This window comes from Solenopsis invicta, chromosome 6, assembly GCF_016802725.1.
Source record: "Solenopsis invicta isolate M01_SB chromosome 6, UNIL_Sinv_3.0, whole genome shotgun sequence".
NCBI classification, from domain to species: domain Eukaryota; kingdom Metazoa; phylum Arthropoda; class Insecta; order Hymenoptera; family Formicidae; genus Solenopsis; species Solenopsis invicta.
The window spans coordinates 9,705,076-9,726,194 of record NC_052669.1 but is presented as its reverse complement, the minus strand read 5'-3'; the positions used below and the strand labels follow the sequence as shown (position 1 = coordinate 9,726,194).

Genomic DNA, 21,119 nt, shown 5'->3' with positions numbered 1-21,119 from the left:
ATTAGTTGTGTGAGTGAGCGAGTGTGCAGTAAAAGTATGGCCGCCGCCATTTTCGTTCCACATCGTTGAAGTGGATGCAACGACCTTCCTTCCCCTCCAACGCCAATCCACGGACCTTGATTTGAGCAACACTGTGCAGCCACGACGCGCGCCTGCGCGGTTCGCTAGGTGTGCCAACAGTCGGACGAAACGTTTTCCATTTCCACTACTACCAACTGCATCTCGTCTATTGGCAGAGCAGCAAGTTTATTTGGTTTATTTTAGAAATCGCTGTGAATCTGTGTGGAGTGTGGAACACTCGACCAACTCGCACGAGTCGCACACAAATCACGTTCGCATTTAAAGCATCTTCCGATTACGGTGTGACATAACCTGACCGACGTGCCACTGCCTGTTTTATGGCGATTTGAGTCGAAAAGGTTTGACCTACGACTTGCGGTGCGTACACACGTGTGCATATGTATATAGCTACTGACGTCGGAGTTATGTCACCTTTGACTGATATATATCTTCGTTTTTACATTTGAATCTTTTCTTTCTTTGAAGCTTTTTTCTCTTTTTCTTTCTTTATATGCGTGTACTGTTGTCGATTCACGACAAAGATATGCAGTCGTCACTCGAGATCTAATCTAAACAAATAACTTGAATTGTTACCCAACCTCCGACCTGCAACAAATATTTAGACTTTTAGCTCTGGTCTCTAAACTGATATTTTCTTATGGCAAAAAGCATTTTCTTGATGTTACTTTAAAACATAAATTCTCAGTTTCTAAGTGAGTTGGTTAGATCTCAATTATCAGATTTAGAGCTGAGAGTAAGAACAATTAACGTTCAGAGCTTGGAACAAAAGATCTGGAACAGAAGACTTTATGTTTATTTCCACCAATGTATATATCAATTGCAATTTCAGTTTAACTTTCTCTTTAAGTTTTGATTTAATTGTATCTTCTAGTTCTTAGAGAGAATTAGAAAAGAATTAGAAAAAGATAAAGGAAATTAAACAGATTTATCTACATTAATAAAAATAGACATTGTTATTATAGACTAGAGCTTGTAATTATTATCATATAAATCGCAATATTACAATTAGTAATTAGCATTGAGTCGAGATACATAATTAGGTTGAATCTTGTGTACAGATACTCATCTATGTATATTACGGTTGTCACTCTGCATATTTTTTGCATATTGTTATTAAAATGATCATGAATACTAGAAATCTAGCAGAATTTTACTGAGTACAGAAATGCAATAATTATGGTGACCAGATTTGTCCTTTATTTTTTTTTTTAGAAAATAAAGGGCTTATCTAATTTAAGGTTTTTTTCCTGATTCTAATTCAGTTTAAACAACTAAATTTATCAATAATTGTTTCATAAATTACAAAAGTTGATTTTACAAAAATAATAAATCTAGAAGTCAGCTACCTGAAATAAAGTCCTTTAGAATAATATGTATAGTCACTAGAGAGAGCAATAGTATAGACTGCATAGTCTCAAGAAATTTGTTTCATCGTTTGCTATATACAATCTGCTCACAGTGATATCTCTGTTTCAGCCTCAATCATGCCATTAATAAGATATTTGTGGGAAAATTGGAGGTACAGCAATGCCCCGGAGGGCCAACAGCCATTTGAAAAAGTGTTTGGGCTGACCAAATTTGGGTTCGCTGGTGGTCTCGGAGTGGCCTTTTACGATTCCGTACTTATATCTCAACCAGCGGGCTTCTGGAATACAGTAAATTGCTTTGCATTCTGGGTCGTGCCTATCAGTGCCATGTGCGCCACCTTCGCCTCCGTGGCGTACACGACGACGAAACTCAGGGGGAAAGACGGCTATCTCAGTTACATTCTAGCCTGTACGAAACGTATAAACGTACATCGGTAAACTCGTTGCAGAACTCGCCATCAATTGTAATTTTATTCACTTGTTGCAGCGTTGGCCACAGGTGGAGTTTTCCATCGTTGGCAAAAACGTGGTCCACTCACTTATCACTTTACAGTCATATTGCTTGGGTTATCCTCGATCAAGAAGTACGGCGATTTGAACAATTGGAATCCTCTTCCGCTTTATGGACCGGATGCGGAAATACGACAGCAATACACCACTTACCCTGACTTTACCCTCATTAAGGATCCTAGAGGACCTAGGCCCTGGGAATAATATTTTCATGTACAGAAAGAAAATGATTAGTACTGTTGATATGCAAGTTAAATGGGAAATGTCTTCTTGTATAATTAATGATACAAAGAGATAGGAAATGCGTAACCTTCGCTTTTGTCATGTATTTATTCAGGTTCTAGTACAAGAAATAAAAAGGATTATAAAAAGATGTTATATGTAGAAGTATTACGTCAGTGTTTCACCCTTTGTAACCTGTCAAACAAACGAGCATCATTATGGAACTATCAATATAAGTAAAGCATAAAAAATAAACCATGGAGGAATATATTTAATATTAATAATGTAGCAGTGCAGCAAGGATACCATGTCTATTATATATGATCAAGGAATGGATTACTTTTAGTAATCGCGTAATACAATTAACGTGTAATAAAGAAAATAAATCGCATACTCACGCATGCTTCAAGATACTCTATTCTCCGCTCGAGGGTCGTGAGTTTCTCGTTGAGGACCGCTATCCTCGACCTACAAGACATGTCTAAGAAAAAAAGACATTATTGTACAAAAATCAAAAATATACGTATTAATTCGAGATAAAAATTTAATGGTGAATTACCAAAAGAATTAAGAAAGTCGGTGATTTTTTTAATACTGCCAGTGATGACTTCTATGTACTCGCGATTAGCCCAGTCCTGTTGAATCTGTTTCTGTATCGCTTCCCGATGTATGGCTGCCATTTTCGTCGGTTACCGCAGTATACTCTGTTCCTGAGATTTCCTTTAGCTAAATTGTCGATATAACGACGAGCGAAGGGCGTTCTTTGACAATTCTATCGCATTGTTTGGAAAGTGTTGTATGTTGGATCGTAAATTGACAGAAGCGACGAGATGACACCGAATTAATTTCAGGGATCTCTCATGCGAAGTGAGAAATTCCCAATTCATGGCTGTCAACGTTGAAAAATAAATTCTCCAACTGCACGGCACAGGAAAATGCTTTTCGTAACGCGTGATTGTCCAAATTATCGATCGATCAGCCGGGCGGCGAAATTCACGGCGACAAGCAGCTCACATTTGCGGATCCTTCAGAAACATTCAGAAACGTAAATAGTGCATGACAGCTGCAGCCGCACATGGCATAGGCCTTTTAGATCGTCAGTGCTTATTGATCTATTGATCGCAAGACGTAGCTGTCGTTCCAAGATGTGGATACTACTGGTTAAAACGTCATGTCGGGTAAGGGGATCGTTTTTTTTTTCGGATGTTTTAGCGCATTATTTTTTTTTTACATACCTCGTACCGAAAATGGTAGAGATATTTAGAGAGAGAGAAGATATCGATAATATGTTGAAAATATAAATATATAAGAGCTTGGAGAATACGATATCTGTCTCGCTCTCCTATCCACTCAAGTCTCGTCAATTGGCGCTGCGTTTGCACGTTTATTGCGTCTTACCATGTTGACGTCTTATTAAAGATCTCAATGTCTAATATTTTTGCAACACGCATTATTATCGTAATGTTAGTGTTAGCTAAAATAAAGGCTCGCATTGTGTATATCAAAATCTGTTGATCAGTGATTAAATTAGCAAGTAATGTAAAAATACATTATTTTTTTGACATGAATATATGTTATAAATATTTTGTCGTTTAACATATAGGTAAAAGGTTAAATCAAAGACAGTGAATTATATAATTAGAAATTTTACCTTTGAACAGTTCCACTACAGGATTGAATTAATTGCCAGTCGAGAAATAGAAAAGAATTAGATTAATTAATCATGATATTTTATTAAAATCCCTCGCCTTAATGTTCTTTCTATTAATTAGTAGATTAATCTCGGTTAAACTTGCTCTTTTTTTCTCTTTTTTTTTAATTCCTAAGCTTATCTATGATGCCTGATCTCCAATCAATTTCTAGCATGAATACAAGACTTTAGAACTAAAAGATAAGAGTGTGATAATAATCTAAGTAACACACAATATATTTATAAAAGATTTACAAAATATTTATAATACTTATTCAAATAGTTTGTAAATATTTATGAAAACGCGTGCACGTCATTACGTCTGTTCGAGTTGCTTGAAATCCCCAAAAATTTTTGCACTCGAGATGAGATAAATATATATTCGATCGTAAGAAAGAGAGAGACGACAAAGAAATTAATTCAAAAAGAGCAGCAACACGAACAGGCCTATTATGCAAGTACGGAGCAATTACTCCGACAAGTCTCGGCGCACCATCTGGCGGCGCAAATCGACGAAGGGAATTCGTGGCTGCGACGAATCTACCTGCGCTGGACCGGACACTCACGGACATTCGCGAGTACCCCCGTACGTAACGCACATCGCCGTTATCGGCGGACGTGCACGCCTTTATCTAATCCCCCCGCCGTCGATAGACTAGACACTTGCAAGATTTGCGTCTTGTCTCGGACGATTTTCGCGATTAGCCGAATATCACTCGCGACTATCGATCCTCCACGCAATAACCGCTTGGGTAGAACGTAGATCCGCCATTTTCTATTTTTGCCTTATACAGGTGCCCCGCGAATTTTGATCTCTGCTTTCGAACATGTTGACTTGCTGCCGCGGTTTGCAAACTGCGTTATCATAAAAGTACTTGCCTCTCGATGGATCTTTGATACATCTTTAATGATGTCAAGTCTTCTTTAAAATTCGATATATATATATATATATTTTTTTTTTAATTAAATATCGAATCGAGTAGATCACTTTGTAGAGAGATGCTTTGCAAGATGCTTCAGAATGTATTACTGTAGCTATTTAATTCAAATGTTTATGAACAATTTATACATGTATATAAATTTTGTTTTTACTGCGTATATATATAAAATATACTTTCACAATAAGTTGTCAAATTGCAATAGATTTTAATGATTTAAAGGGAAGATCATACAAAAGATCATGAAATAAATGATAAGAAAAGATACGCGATTTGCTTAAGCTTGAACTTCGCATTTTTTGTATCCAATACAAAAATAATTTTCAAACCTAGGTGTCACTGATTAATAAAAATATCTGAAATTAAGAAATATATAGATTTATATAGATATCTTTTTGCTGTTATTAAATGACCAATGCTATTATATAATATGCTGCTTATTTAATATTTATTTGGTTTATATTATTTAATAATTATCCGCTTGAATATATTATATGTGCAGATCTATTCTCGTTGCGCGTATTCTTCATGCCAGGCGTGTTATGATTTCGGGAAGATGCAATTCGTCAATAGTTCGCTGCATATCTGAGTTGTCTAAGAAACAGTGCAGTACAGGAGTACAGGGGTATCGGAAAAATTTTCATTTCGCCGAAAGTGCTCTACTCCCTATTGTTGAGCGCAAAATGAAGAAGTAAGACATGCTTATAAATGCACATGATTACTTTAGTTATTGTATTTATTATTTTTGTGAATTATATTGTTTAGTATTTGAAAAAAAACTAAGCATGTTTAAAGACTATTACTGACAAATACGTTTATTAAAAATAAACCAGGTTGAGTTACCACACTGCACCACCCTTCCTGTCGTCAGTCAAAGTGCCATCGACATCCCGACAGGATAGCGAGAAAGACAAACCTGAAGTGAAGACGAATCGTTTGAGTTTAGAGAGGTCTCCATACTTGTTGCAACATGCAACTAATCCTGTGGACTGGTATCCCTGGTGTGACGAGGCTCTGGAAAAGGCAAAGAAGGAGAACAAGATAATTTTCGTGTCGATTGGCTACTCTACCTGTCATTGGTGCCATGTGATGGAGAAAGAATCGTTTAAGAATGAAGAAGTCGCGAAAATCATGAATGAGCATTATGTTAATATCAAGGTGGATAGAGAAGAGAGGCCTGACATCGACATGATGTGCATGATGTTTATTCAGGCAAGTTTATATTTAGTGTCAGGCACAACAGTGAAATGCATATTTTGTTTATTGATTTACTGATATTTGATGTTTTAGAAATGCTAAGACAAATAGAAGATTTCTTATATAAATATGTGCCTATAATTATACATTAATTTTTCTGAATTTACTGACAAAGATATTTACATTTCATAGAGATTGAGAGGTCATGGGGGTTGGCCACTGAGTGTATTCTTAACACCGGATTTGATGCCGATAACGGGTGGAACATACTTTAGCTCGTCAATGTTTACATTGTATTTGACACGAATTATGAAAGAGGTATGTTCACATAATATCTGATATTTTTATCTGACACAAATTTTTTTTCTTGGTTTACCTTCCTTTAAAATTCGCATTTAATTTATCATATTTAATTGTGCGAATTAAATTTATTTTCATTCTGTAGAACACAAATTTGATAATTTCTTTTATTTTAGTGGACAGATGGAAGAGATAAAATGATCAAATCCGCCACTACTATAGCGGAACGTTTGAAAGAATTGGCCACAAGCAGAGAGGACATAAAAGTGAGCGAATGTTATTTAAAATTTTTAAATTATTTTAACAACGTATTTTATCTATTGATTTTTGCGATACAGGACGATGGAGTTCCCGCGATTGATAGCGCCTTCTTGTGCGCTCATGTTCTAATGAACATATACGATTCGGAATACGGCGGATTTGGCAGCTCGTCAGCTATTAACCCAAACTCGCCGAAGTTTCCTGAACCGAGCAATTTGAATTTTCTTCTCAGTATGCACGTTCTAACCACTTCTACCATGTTAGTTGAGATGACTTCAGATGCATGCCTAAATACCTTGAAGAAGATGTCTTACGGTGGAATTCACGATCACATAGGAAAAGTAGGATAGCATTTCGTTTTTTGGTGTTGTGGTGGCACTACGCGCCAGAATCGAATGATTTAAATTTATTTATTTTTCAGGGATTTCACCGATACACAGTGGATGCTCGATGGAAAGTGCCTCATTTCGAGAAAATGCTTTACGATCAAGCTCAGTTAATACAATGCTACGCCGATGCTTACCTCATTACAAAAGATTCCTTTTATTCCGATATTGTAGATGACATCGCGACATACGTCCTGCGTATTCTGCAACACATGGTATTATATTACTATTTTACTTATTCATCTACTATTACGTTAAATGCATGTTCTACATCAATACAAATGCTTATTTCAACTTACAAGAAATATTTTTTCTTACTTAGATTTTTTGAAATTAAAGTTGTATAGAAAAACAAACATGTAGGAGGATATAAAATATTTACAACATGTACATTATTCAGGAAGGTGGTTTCTTCAGTGCGGAGGACGCGGATTCGCTACCTACATCTGACGCCTCAGCGAAACGGGAAGGCGCATTTTATGTTTGGACCTATGATAGACTTAAAACTCTTTTAAAAAAAGAGAAAGTACCTGGTAAGGACAATGTTACATATTTTGACCTTATCTGCCGACATTTCTCAGTGCGGAAGGAAGGAAATGTAGAAAGCCCACAAGTATGTTTTATAATCGAAAGCGCAAAACAAGAAATGTGAAACAGAATTTGTAAATTGTAATTGTTCTGCAATGTAGGATCCTCACGGCGAGCTTACGGGCAAAAACGTATTTTCAATGCAGGCGGGAATTGAAGATACTGCTAGCCATTTTAAGCTTAGCGTAGAGGAGACACAAAAGCATCTTAAGGAGGCTTGTACTATATTGTTTGAAGATAGAACGCATAGACCGTGGCCTCAGCTGGACGATAAGATGGTTACAGCATGGAACGGTAATAAATTGTGATGAGTGAAGCTTATGTAATCATCACCGTGATGGGTTTCGTCTTATGCGTTTCCTCAACATTTAACGATTTATGATTTATTTACAGGTCTTATGATAAGTGGCCTTGCACGTGCTGGAATCGCTGTAAAAAACAAGACGTATGTTGAAGCGGCGACGGAAGCTGCCACATTCGTGGAGAAATATCTGTTTGACAAAAAGAAACGCATCCTACTTCGCAGCTGTTATCGCAGGAGGGACGACAAAATTGTACAGAGGCAAGTACTATCTCTCCATCAATCCGTATCACGATGCGAGATCTATGATGCAATTTATAGGAGCACTCCGATACCTGGTTTCCACGAGGATTATGCGTTCTATGTAAAAGGATTGCTCGACTTATACGAAGCCACCTTCAACCCGCATTGGGTCGAATTTGCCGAAGAGCTGCAGGATATTCAAGATCGATTATTCTGGGATTTACAGGATGGCGGATACTTTGCTATGGCCGAGGAGTCTCCGATACTTACACGGACTAAAGACTGTATGTTTGGCTGTTTCTCTAGTAATTTCAGTTCGGTCATTGAATGTCTTATCGCAGCAATTACAAAACCTAGAAATCTAATTTCGTCATGAAAAAATTATCGCATTTAAATATTTATATTTTTGTTAAATATTTTATTTTACAGTCTCAGTTATACCATAGTACCGACATACAGGTCTTCAATGTTGTCTAAACTTTACAATATCTAATTGGGATTTCAATTAGATATTGTAAAGTTTAGACAACATTGGTCGCCTCAGTAAGGATATTCCACATCTATATTCAGACTACATTCTCAAATATGAATGTGTAGTATGAACATAGACATGGAATATTCTTATTGATGCGGTCATAGTTAAAATCCCTATGTCTTTTGTTGTAGCTGACGATGGCGCGCTACCGTCCAGTAATTCAATCGCATGTTCCAATCTATTGCGCCTAGCGATTTACTTGGATCGTGACGATCTCAGAAATAAAGCTGAAAAACTTCTGTGCGCGTTTGGCAATAAACTTGTCAGCTGCCCAGCTGCATGTCCACAAATGATGTTAGCGCTGATCGAGTATCACCATCCGACGCAAGTGCGTGTCACTGCTCCTTGTCTAGTTAGCAATAACGCTTTTGGGAATTGAAAATGCTCTTGACACGTTTTTGCAATGGGTTTTTTTTTCAGATTTATGTAACCGGGAAAACGGACGCCAAAGAAACCAACGAGATGCTGGAAATAATCCGCTCGCGTTTAATACCTGGTAGAGTACTAATATTAGCCGATGCTGAGCAGCAGGACAACGTGCTGTTCAATAGGAATATGATTGTTAAAAGAATGAAACCGCAAAAGGATCGGGCGATGGTCTTCATATGCCGTGATTATACATGTTCTTTACCCATTTCAAGCCCTAGCGCCCTAATTTCCGAATTAAATAAAAAAGTGTTTTCCGATTTATAAATACCAAGGTTGTTACGATTTATATTGCGCATTCGTCGCGTGTCGAAAACGGCGGAACAACGAAATGAGGGATAAAGACATCGCCGCCGAATATTAAATAATATAATGTTAAATAGTGCAGTCTTAGTTAACAGATTAGTGTACTCAGTCGCTAACACGATCGAGTACAACATTCGTAAGCATAAGTAAATCAACAGCAATATTTGCAACTGATAAACAGATGTATAAACATTCGCAAAGAAAGAAAAAATTCTAGTTGGTCCTGGGAAGACCAAATTAAAAAATATGTTCCAATCTAATCAAAAATCAAGATTTTGTAGGGTATATTACTAATGTATAAATTCTGACTTTTATTGTCATTCATACGAATGTATTTTGTGCGTTTTTAATTAATAATCAAGAAAATTAACAGTATAATTATTATAAATTTTTAGAAAACTTTCTAATTGATACTCTCAAGAGTAATTGAGAAATTAAAACTGTTTTATTTCTCTAAATATAGTGTGTCTCAAATTTTAATATAAAAAAAAATTTAGGACACCCTGTGTGACGTACCTGCAATTACACATAAATAATTTGATTTAAAAAATTTCAAATTATAGCTGTAAATTTTAATGTATGTAATAAAATGATTAAAAATATATATATTTAGTATATATGTACGTATTGTTTATTTTTTTCATACAACTAATCTACTTATAAATAATTTATTTGTAGTCCGAGCATAAAATCACATGCTGATTTGTTTATATATTTATTATATTTTATATGAGGTTTATTTTCTTTTAAAATTTAAGTTTTACTTGAATTTAGTCAACAGTTTTTCGTTGTCAAAAGTTGCTTGACGTCAGCTGAAATTATTTATGACATTTAAGGATACGTTTGCTTATTGGCACATTAAAGATCCTGTTGTAACAATATAAAAATCATAACGCGCAATCTCTATCACGCTCCCTTATCAGTTGCCGAAAGCACAGCGTCAAGTACTTACAAAACGTCAACAAAAATGGCGCTGGTCTACACAAGGTACGTCGTAAAATTGAACTTTTATTAAAGTCTGTTGTTTGTTCGTTTGAAATAAAAACGTTATTTCGCATTTTTTTAGACTCCTCTGCCGGCGTAACGTCGATTTTCGGCATTTTCGAAGTTTTTACACGTGTAGGTAAGTCCTTACGTAATGCATAACCTTTTATTTACATAACTGTCATGTATTTCGAAAATATCGAAAATTTTTTATTTTTTATAATTTTCTACGAAAATACCAAGATTGTATACATAAAGTATTATTTAATAGTAAATAGTAAGTACTATTTACTTACATAGCTTTAATAAACATTCTTATATCTGTTATCTTAGTCTATCATGTAAATCTTGTTACTTTATTTTTTTATTAATTGCGTAATAAGCAATAACAAAAAATGTGCGCCTGTTTTAGCCCTCTCAGCTCCACAGTTTCGAAACCGTTACTCGCAAGCGCAACGTGTGAATCCCATGATGAAAAGAATATGCGTCTGAAGAGGCCGTTATCGCCACACTTGTCCATCTACCAAGTTCAATTAACAACGGTGCTGTCAATAACGCATCGCACTACTGGCATTATGCTCGCCAGTTACGCAATGTTCCTTGGTTTAGGTAAAATATTTGATTTAATTTATATATTCAGCTTATACAAAGAGAGATCTTTTAGTTTGGAAATTTCAAAAATGATGAAACTAGTAATATAGATAGAAAATATGTAATAAATCATTTTTTGTTTGCTGCTCGAATTCTTTTTGAAGAGGTCAATTATTTAAAAACTGATCTATTTTTTGTTTTTGTTTTATTATTAAGCAATTATGTTTTGATAAGTTTTTTAATCAGGAAATGTCATTAAAAGAAATAAATTTTCTCTATAAAATTTTGTTCTATGTCCTTTTGTTGTTGAATAACAAAAAAAATGAAAAATGGTCAATTTTCAAAAGTTAATTTTACTTCTTCAGGGTGATTTCAAGCAGTAAAAGAAATTTAGTTTACTAGATATCAGGATATTCTCTATGCATTATCCAAGTTGAATAGTTTAAAAAAATTTCCAAGTTAAAGACTTTCCTTTATTAGTTTATTAGTTAATATAAGCATATCCAAGTTGAATATTTCAATAAATCTTGTTTCAGGCACATTATTTATACCAGGTGGTATTCCTTGCTTCATAGAAACGGTGGATAATTTGTGTTTGCCTCTGCCTGTACTGTTCGCTGGCAAGACCTTACTTGCTCTACCTGCTACTTATCATCTGTTTAATGGAATTCGCCATTTGGTATGTGATTATTATATAATTATATGGTAAATATAATTTTATTAAAAACAAATTGGGAAATAAATTCCAATATAAACCGTTATTACATCTAACTTATATTCTGTTTAAAATAAATTGGCACGACAATTACAGAGACATTTTATACATTTAACACTGTACCAATAAATTATCATACGTGTTCTTATAAATTTGCAGGCTTGGGACTTAGGAATGTTTCTATCGATTAAGGACGTGTACAGCACTGGATACGTCGTATCTGCACTAGCAGTAATCTCTGGACTTGCTCTAGCAGCGATGTAAGCATCGTACACATTCGTCGGGAAAAAATTGTTTAAAATTAGTTGTATCGTCAAATTATATTACGACTATATTGTATTGAATTAACAATTACAGAAAAAATAATTTATTAAAACTGATGTGTTTATTTTTTCATATTCCATTTAATTTAGAATCGAATAAGTATCTAGTACAGTTATATTATTTAGAAGTTAGTAGTACTTTGATAAAAAAACTTATTGTATTATCATAATATTATCATATATAAAAAAATATGTATTTTACAAATAAATTGTAGAAGTACACCCAACACACAGTTTTAAAAACCGTCCAAGGATGATTCAATATATTTCTTGTAAATCGCCATGAACCGTGCAGCAAAAGCCTCCAAATGAAATATAGGTTTTGAGCCACGTATCATTCTGTGTTGATACTCCGATGCAACATCGATAATTTCTCTTTTTAACTGATCGTCACAATTCTTTATGCACTCTTGCAACAATCCTCTAAATATTAGATCGCACGGTATAGCACGAGTCAACAGGTCGTAAAATCTGTTGCGTACATCTAAAAGTACTTTAGGGGACTGTTCCGAAACCATCATACTGGCTGTGTTTCGTATGAACACTTGCCAATCTGGTTGCGATATCTTTTGATCAACAGTAAATGGATATCTGAAAAACAAAAAATCTTTAAAGCTGCGAAGAAGGTAGTAAAAGTTCGGCAATTTAAAACTCAGTAAATTTTTAACGTGTATATTTATGTGTAATGTTACTTACTGCTCGACTTTGCAAGCTTCAAGCATTAGTATTGCTCGTCGAAGATTTCTATCGCTAGCTTCGATCAGCCGATTGGCTAACTCATCGGGTAGGGTGAGTCCTTCGCGTTTACAAATAGAGTGTAAAATACTTTTGATCTCAGAAGCGGTTGGCGCGGGGACTCTGATTCGCACGCATCGCGATCGAATCGCGGGTAAGACTCGTGACGTCGAATTCGCGCAAAGAATCAGTCTACATGTACTGATATACTTCTCCATTGTCCTACGAAGCGCATGTTGGGCATCTTTTGTAAGTTGATCCACATTTGACAGCAGTACCACTATGTAATAACATAATTTTAGTCTTTATATAATAATAATAATAATAATAATAATAATAATATAGCAAATAATTTTTACTTTTATTACAAAACATATTTGTAACATATGAGTAACAATGTCCTAATACCATTTTCTTAAATACCTTTAAACTCCTTTTGGCTTATATCTATATGATGCGTTTGTGCAGTTGCTTTTATCAATTCCATAACAACAATTCTGTCATATATCCCTGCGTCGCTAGGATTTACCTCTGTGTGGTAATTACTGCTATTTGTTAATATTTCTAATTTCTTTTTAGATGGTGTCTGAAAATATACATAATAATAGCAAAAATATCAAGTATATTTTAATCAATGTCTTATGATTTTCTATGTAATTTGTAGAATATCGATTAATACAAATACACTAAAACTACCTATGATGGTATATAGTTATAGTAAAATTATAACTTTTAAATAACTACTAAATTGTAGTTTAATGTAAGTAAAATTAAACAAAAATTAATTACCTCAAACTGCATGTTTTCTGTTTTTAATCTCTCAGCAGCGACTCCATAAAGTTCCCTTAAAATACATGATATTCGAGTTTTCTTTCCTGCACCAGAGGGTCCATGTATTAATAAATGTGGAAAGTCCCGTTTCTGCACCTGGTTTTTTTCCAATTGAAATAAAATAATTTAGATTTTTCTAAGCTAACTCAATATAATTCTAAAATAAATTCTATCAAAATTTTTAAATAAACTTCAATTTATTTTTATATTAAAAATAATTTAAAAAATACGGTTTCACGTGTTTTACAATTATCATAATCTAAAAATTCGCTATTATAAAAATTCATTATTATAATCTAAAATCTAAATTATAATCTTATATATCTGTTTTTATAGAAATAATTTTATAAAGCGGATTTTAATTTTATTTACATTCAATCAATAATAATTTATACAAGAAACATATTTTTAAAAAATTGTGCTTCTTGACTATCTTCATTTTGAGAAAAAATTTAGTGTCATTGCATCTTTCGAAGGCGCGCTTTTAAAGCCAGGTAACCTCTCATTTTCTAGATAAATGTTTTAGTCCACTTTGCTCCAATATTATAACATATTACCATATTTTTCAAGTCCTCTGCTTGCTCAAGGTGATAATCCAAATTCGCAAGTGTCTTTGGACGATATTTGTCGACCCACAAACTCATTTTATCGTTGTTTGAGTAGAATTGTCACAAACGTCGGAGGTTACTCCAAAATCTATTGTCTTACAAATTCGTGATTCATAAAATACCGACGGCTGATAAATTTATCAAAAAACCAATGATTTTATCAATTATCAATAAGTAATGAAAACACTCAAAATTTTTGAAATCATGAAAATTAAAATTTTCAAAAATCAAAGTATCAGAATATAAATCTACAAGGTTATCATTAAAATTTCAAAAATTTTTCAAAGTTCCGAAAATTATATTCTCGAAAATTCATATTTTTAATTGTAAACATTTAGGGTCACTTTCACAAACGCCGATTAACTTAATCGCTGATTAGTCTATCGTTTTTACTTAACGACAAATACGATTGGTAAATTCCGATAGACTAATCAGCGATTAAGTTAATCGGCGTTGGTGCAAGTGGCCCTTAGAGTATTGACAAAAAATATTAAAAAAATACAATAGATAAAAAAGTCGTATTGACAAAATTGATGACTCAAAACAAAAGAAATAAGTAGATATGAAATCAAGACATTCAGAATAAAAAAAAATGATTGTAATAATAATTCACAAGATATGCAACAGATATTTATTTCAGCCAGAAAAATTTAATTAGAGTAATTAAACTAGGACTGTTTTACTAGAACAATACTATTATAGAACGCATAAATTGTATATATGAATGTATGCACGTAAAAATACATTGTTGTTTTCCAGATAAACATCATATGATCAATTATTGCACAATTATGCTGTTCAAATACATTGTAGACATTGATTATAATATTTCTGTTTAATACTATAAGATGTATTTTAACTCTAACGGTGTAATCTTATAGATACACAAAATAAATGTTCTTAATAAAAATATCAATGAGTCATAAAAATACTTGAGATTTATCTATAAAAATTATGTATTTGTATAATTGTATATTGTCGATGCTATGCCAAAACCGCAGAATTGTAAATTAAATTGCATCAAATTATATTTTTGAAATTATGCATCTTTATATATTAAAATCAATTGCAAACTTTCAAATTTAAAGAATTTTTGAATAAACAAATTCTTTTGCAATTTAAACATTGATTTTTCTGATTAATATATTTCAGATGTAAACTTCTCAAACTCTTTTACAGTTTCACGGTTAATATGGCATTAATAAATCATAAAAATATTATGTAATTAGATCGATTATTAATATTAATTCTTAAAAAGGTTTTCGATTAATCTAAAAAAAATAAAAACCATAATTAAATCTATTATGGCAAAATATTTCTTAATACTAAAAGAATTATAAGATAGCTATATGTAAGTACACAATTAAAATAGAGCGTACTAATAATTTTGATTTTTAGACTTAACTACTTCTTATACATAATCTATCTATACATCCGAAACACTATATTCGATCATAATTTGTTAACAAATTCATATAATATTCAAAAGCAAAATAACTTTCTTTTTTTTCTAATAATCATGCAAGAGTAAATGTAAAAATATATTAAGTATTCTCAAAAATATGAGTAATTTATGTAATAATTTATAAATTTGATTAATAATCTCGCAAATATATTTTGTGAATATAAATAGAATGACGGATTAATAAGATATATAAAAATAAAAACTTATGACACACATAATAATACTATTTCATATTACTGAAATAAATGCATAAAAGATATGTAGAAAGATTAAGTACTTTACGTACTTTACTAAAAAATATAACATACAAATATTTTAATGTATATTCTTTGATATGCTTTCTCACATGTAAGACAGTATTATCAGGTATATTGGTTTCTTTATTTATACCCACACACCGTGTGGATTCTTACTTGTGGGCACTGCAGTTTCTAACTGCCTTGGTGAGCCTATCATTTTACGTGTACTTCCAGGTTTATGGGCACCTAACGATTAAATAATTGTTTTGTTAAAAATAGTCACGTATAAAAACAAACAATGCATACATACACATATAGATAAAAATAAATACCTTCTAATAAAGATTTGACTTGCTCATCTGAGCAAGCAGCAGCTAAACTTTGCAGATTTGCTTCCTTCATATCAGCTACCAATCTCTCTACTTGTAGCTTTTTGTCGACAATTGCTGACTCCAGGTTAACTACTTCTAATTTTAAAGAATCTGCATGTTGCGAAGCTAATTCAGTTGCGCGTTTAGCTTGTTCTACTTCATTTTGTAAATGCTCCACTTCGCTAATTATTTTCCGTTCCATAATTTGCCGCTCGTCTGTCTCGCGGGTTATATTGTGTTGTTCCATTGCAAGCTCTTCCATAACTAACCTGTAATTATAATTCTCATTATGTATCATATTGATTTTAACGCACTGTAATTTTCTATACGATAACAGATTAAAAAGATTCAAGGATAACAGTATAGATAATAATTTTTACAAGACATTTGCTTGTATTTACCTAATCTTATTTTTACATTGAAGGAGTTCCGTTTCGCAATTGGCAAGCTTTGATCTAAGCAATGTTATTTCTGACTTTAGTGTTTTTTCCTGCTGCCTAACTATTTCGCTTTCTTCTTCTACGTGAGCCAATTCTTTGAGCTGATTGAAGAAAACAATAATAATTATTATTAATGTTATAATGTATGATAATTAAACAAAAAAGATAATTAGACAAAAAAGATAGATAAAAATTACTTGTTCCTCGATGATACGACCAGTAGATTCGATGCGATTCATTTCTTGAGAAATATAATCCATTTGATGCATTTGTTCCCTATTCTTTGTTTCCCAATATAATATTTCTGCATCAAACTAAAAGTAATTACCATAGTTTGTTGCACATTCTTTTATATAAATTAAATCAATCTTATGATAATAATTACTTTGAAAAAATAAGATATTTTGTTAATTATATTAAATTATTGAAGATATATCTCACTTTTGTTAGGTCAGCTTGTTGAGCATTAATAGTGTCCCGTTGCTTATTGACTAGTCTTATAAGTTCAACGTATCGTTGAGTGTAAGCAACAGTTGTCATATTTTGTGACGTAACAGAGAGTGGATTAACAGATTGCGTAGGCACTTTATCTTGAAATTCCTACGTAATATATGTATATTGTAAATATGTAAATAATCCTTAATTATTGTATTAAATATATAATATTATAGCAACAAAACCTGGATAAGATTTCTTTTCAATTTCATGGAATTACTAGAAGATGGCTGATCATCTTTATGCACATGAGGACTTCCACTACCATGCGCAAATTGCGATCTTCCGGGACTGTTCAAATTTGGCGGCGGTGGATCTCGGTAAGGTGGCAAGGTGCGCAAGGGCGGCGAAGCTGGACCTGGAGGTTCTCTATAAGGTGGAACTTCGCGCACCTTTTTTTGTGTTGCAACTGAAGAAAAATAAAGAATTAATAACACAACAAGCAACGCCATGAAAATTGTTACAGTATAAAATTATTAATAAAATAGAATTATTCATGTTGCACTTAATGTACATAAAAAGTTACAATAGAATAGCTCACTTTCAGTATTGGTTCCTCGTGTAGGTGACTGTGCTGGTTTTTGTATATTTTTTCGAACGTTTAAATCTTTATTCTTCAAATGTGGCGTGGGCTGAACTACAGCTACATTGTTCTCCATTTGAATCTAAAATAAGTTTTTTTATTTGTACATATAGTAAAAATTAATTATGAAAAATTTAATGTGATGAAAGACAAGATATAAAAATTATTTATCTAAAATAATTTGCATTAAAATATTTATTGACATTAACATTTATCTGTGTACTAATACATATAATGTATAAATTTATCTTTTTAAACTTAAGAATGTAGACCTACCTCTGTGCTACCCTCTGTAATACCTCCATGAAATCCACTAAACGTGAGTGACTTCCTGGTGTCTCTGTTCCTCTCTAATCCTCCTTGTGTATCATCGAAATCTAAACTTTGAGTGGTTGACATATTTTTGCTATCATCCTGTATACTAGCTGTACTTGATGTTCCATGTTCAGATAATGAAATTGGTAATCCATTTGCACGTGATGCAAAAGTCAATCGCGATGGTAATGCATTTGTTTTGTTATTTTCTGGTGTAGAACGTCTCAGAATCAATTGAACTTCCGAAGAATATTCACCCCATTTCATTAAAATCTAATCCATGTAAACAATTTATCATTAATTTTTTGTCATTCTTTATATGTGCATTTATATTAATTCAAAGATTTTAGTTTAATAACAGTGTTTTATTTAAATAATTTAAAATTGTCAAAGTAAAGACAAAATAAATTATATGTAAATGTGGATTAGGTGAAAATGATTTAATTTTTAATGTATATTATAAATACAGAAAAAACCTGACCTTAAGAGGATTCTCATAAGGAGCCAGCAAACGCTCGTTAGTTCGCCAACGCTCCACTAAAGTAAATCTCCCTGTCTGAGCTGTGGCATGAGCAAGTGCATATACCACATCCTACAAAAGAACTGTTGTTAGCAGCAGCTCTTAAAAATGTTCACAAAATGTAAAATAAAACAAATGTAATTCTCGATGATAATAAACATGTTGTAAAATACATCAATTATTGTGCATTTAAATTATTCTTTCAATGTTACTAACATATTATTTTACATATTATATTACTATATATTTTATTTATTTTCATAAATTTGTGTATGAATGCTTTTATTGCAGCATACGCTAATAAAAACTAATTTTTTTTCTACAATATAACATTTAATTTTCTTCTGTCCAATTTTCTTCCATCCTTCGTAAACAAAGTAACAATTCAGTTTTAATAGTTTTTCGATTATCATCATGTCTAATAAATAAATTAGATATTGCCACATTTAAGAGAAATAAAAAAATATATGTACCTACAAAAACACGTTTAAACTACAGCACAACAGAATGGTAGAAAACTTGACATGATATACGTACTTGACAGGTGGTGGTCTCAGTAACGCCGCATACAATGCGTTGAATTCCCTCCACCCACACCTTTAACTCCATCATATTAGCTTGGTATACCAAGTCCCGAATTTAATTCCTCGTATCGCGGACATAATCAGCTCGCGTCAAAAAACATCGATCGTTCCTCATCTTCGTATGACCGTTAGCCATAACCTCGCGATCAATGGTTGTGCAAACGTCTGGATCAGATTTTCACTCCGGATGACACCAACCGGTTTTCCTCGATACGATCGTCCGACCAATGTCGAGAATGGAACGATTGCGATAAATCCAACGTTGACTCCCGACAGGCTTTTAATTTCTCGTTCCGACTTCCAATGTATAATCACCGAGACGACAGATGCGCTACTACGGCGACACACACGCACGCGGTGGTTGCGTCAAGCAATGCCTACATGTGTGTGCATGTATGCACGACGGGTAAATAAACGAGGCAGTCGTACAGTCAGTATGTATGTATGTACACTGCCCGTCATTAATTCGACGGGTCATAGTAGATGGCTGACTTACCGACGCCACAGTCGAGCATATATTGTATGTAGGGGAAAGTAGGTAAATTGCACGCACCTAAGGGAAATTTATCGCAGTGAAGTGATTTTTAAAGTTGAAATCGATACGAGTACAGAAATAGAAACTTTAAACATTTTTTTATCATTATGTATTGTCATATTGAACAATTTTTTATTTGGTAATGCTATATTCAGCAAAAAGAAGCAAGTGGTTAAACGAAAAAATTTCTCGGGCCTTGGGTAATTGTACGTGCGGTTGGATAAATGGACGCGGAGGAAAAATGAGGTTATAGCCCATTCTTTTAACTACACTACACTGCACTACACTGTACTAGTGGCACTATAGTTGATCTCACGTGGTCTCACGCCTTTCAAGATGGATGCGTAAAATTGTCGACGGCGGACTTGATTTGATAAATAAACAATTACTGGATGACTATTTAATTAAATTTAATAAACAATAGCTCAAAGAACGCAGGAAAAAACGTACTTTTGTTAGGTATAACAAAATTAAATGACTAAAGTAAAAATACGGACTTATTGCCTTATTTTCTGAACGCCAAAATCGCAAGAAAAATCATGATTTTACTTTTTCTTATTTTTTCAATTAACTACGTTTTTAAATGATATAACGTATGGTTATATATTTAAAAAATGCCTTCAGCCTACAAATATCGTCGTGATATAATTTCTATTCATCGGGAAGGTGCCAAACCACGAAGCGTACAATTACCCAGTGCGTACAATAACCCTACTTTCCCCTATATGTTAGACTACGACGTCGGTAAGTCAGCCATCTACTATGACCCGTCGAATCAATGACGGGCAGTGTACAGTGCGCGTCAATAATAATTCGCTGGGTCATAAGTAGGTAGCTTGACTTACCGCCACTGAGTCGATTACGATGAACGCCCGCGCGCGTGCGTTTATTTGGAAGGGATATAAATAATAAATATTTGGCACGAAGAATATACGTTACTGATTCTCTTAGTTATCCATGAGACATGAGAGAACTAGAGAACAACTGGTTGCACATGCCAAAAACTCGAAAAATTTGAGGCATAAGCCTCAATATTTTACACATTTAAGGTGATGCTAAAGTCGTCCTTTTTTACCGACCGAACGTTAATTTTTGGGCAAGCCGTTCTTCTAATTGCATTTACAGTTTTAAAAATCCTTTTCCACAATTAAAGTATAGACAGTAATGTATAATGGACGCTATATAAAGATAAGGAAGACAAAAAAAATTGAGAATAATTTTCCAATTTTTTTCGTTTTCATTATCCTTATATAGCGTCCATTATACATTACTGTCTATACTTTAATTGTGGAAAAGGATTTTTAAATTTGTAAATGCAATTAGATGAACGGCTTGCCCGAAAATTAACGTTCGGTCGGTAAAAAAGGACGACTTTAGCATCCCCTTAAGAGGGTGCTATAGTGACGGGAATTACCGACACATTACAGTGTTCAT

The 21,119-nt window shown here is 33.2% G+C and overlaps 6 protein-coding genes across 8 annotated transcripts; 3 read left to right on the top strand and 3 right to left on the bottom strand.

Moving 5' to 3' along the window:
• Positions 1-186: 186 nt before the first annotated feature.
• On the top strand, positions 187-2,331 carry LOC105197341. Its single transcript, XM_011163643.3, has 3 exons — positions 187-438; positions 1,558-1,857; positions 1,936-2,331. Exons 2-3 carry the CDS (start codon positions 1,566-1,568, stop codon positions 2,160-2,162), a joined length of 519 nt encoding a protein of 172 aa, XP_011161945.1. The 5' UTR covers positions 187-438; positions 1,558-1,565; the 3' UTR covers positions 2,163-2,331.
• On the bottom strand, positions 2,270-3,084 carry LOC105197342 (probable protein BRICK1-B). Its single transcript, XM_011163644.2, has 3 exons — positions 2,740-3,084; positions 2,579-2,661; positions 2,270-2,375 (listed from the first exon to the last, which is right to left on the bottom strand). The coding sequence occupies exons 1-3, from the start codon at positions 2,858-2,860 to the stop codon at positions 2,349-2,351; spliced, it is 231 nt and encodes a 76-aa protein (XP_011161946.1). The 5' UTR covers positions 2,861-3,084; the 3' UTR covers positions 2,270-2,348.
• Positions 3,085-3,100: 16 nt separating this feature from the next.
• Positions 3,101-9,809, top strand: LOC105196869 (spermatogenesis-associated protein 20). 3 transcript variants are annotated; one of them, XM_026135002.2, is made up of 13 exons: positions 3,101-3,225; positions 5,311-5,499; positions 5,642-6,020; positions 6,198-6,323; positions 6,482-6,571; positions 6,644-6,907; positions 6,988-7,167; positions 7,353-7,565; positions 7,642-7,834; positions 7,934-8,102; positions 8,163-8,368; positions 8,751-8,947; positions 9,040-9,809. In XM_026135002.2, exons 1-13 carry the CDS (start codon positions 3,116-3,118, stop codon positions 9,310-9,312), a joined length of 2,589 nt encoding a protein of 862 aa, XP_025990787.1. In that variant the 5' UTR covers positions 3,101-3,115; the 3' UTR covers positions 9,313-9,809. The 3 variants fall into 3 exon arrangements, with proteins under 3 accessions (XP_025990787.1, XP_025990788.1, XP_039306294.1); XM_026135003.2 differs by having other exon boundaries at positions 3,151-3,358; positions 9,040-9,676; XM_039450360.1 differs by lacking the exon at positions 3,101-3,225 and adding an exon at positions 4,297-4,456.
• A 416-nt stretch (positions 9,810-10,225) lies between these two features.
• On the top strand, positions 10,226-12,017 carry LOC105196867 (succinate dehydrogenase cytochrome b560 subunit, mitochondrial). The gene is made up of 5 exons (XM_011163017.3): positions 10,226-10,338; positions 10,418-10,474; positions 10,748-10,944; positions 11,463-11,605; positions 11,801-12,017. Exons 1-5 carry the CDS (start codon positions 10,319-10,321, stop codon positions 11,903-11,905), a joined length of 522 nt encoding a protein of 173 aa, XP_011161319.1. The 5' UTR covers positions 10,226-10,318; the 3' UTR covers positions 11,906-12,017.
• A 12-nt stretch (positions 12,018-12,029) lies between these two features.
• Positions 12,030-14,254, bottom strand: LOC105196868 (replication factor C subunit 3). Its single transcript, XM_011163018.3, has 5 exons — positions 14,088-14,254; positions 13,489-13,626; positions 13,123-13,285; positions 12,661-12,979; positions 12,030-12,555 (listed from the first exon to the last, which is right to left on the bottom strand). Exons 1-5 carry the CDS (start codon positions 14,172-14,174, stop codon positions 12,201-12,203), a joined length of 1,062 nt encoding a protein of 353 aa, XP_011161320.1. The 5' UTR covers positions 14,175-14,254; the 3' UTR covers positions 12,030-12,200.
• A 501-nt stretch (positions 14,255-14,755) lies between these two features.
• On the bottom strand, positions 14,756-19,511 carry LOC105196866 (ras association domain-containing protein 8). The gene is made up of 10 exons (XM_011163016.3): positions 19,104-19,511; positions 18,528-18,638; positions 18,008-18,319; positions 17,690-17,813; positions 17,334-17,557; positions 17,095-17,253; positions 16,851-16,967; positions 16,615-16,754; positions 16,175-16,482; positions 14,756-16,088 (listed from the first exon to the last, which is right to left on the bottom strand). The coding sequence occupies exons 1-10, from the start codon at positions 19,176-19,178 to the stop codon at positions 15,988-15,990; spliced, it is 1,671 nt and encodes a 556-aa protein (XP_011161318.1). The 5' UTR covers positions 19,179-19,511; the 3' UTR covers positions 14,756-15,987.
• Between the last annotated feature and the right edge of the window lie 1,608 nt (positions 19,512-21,119).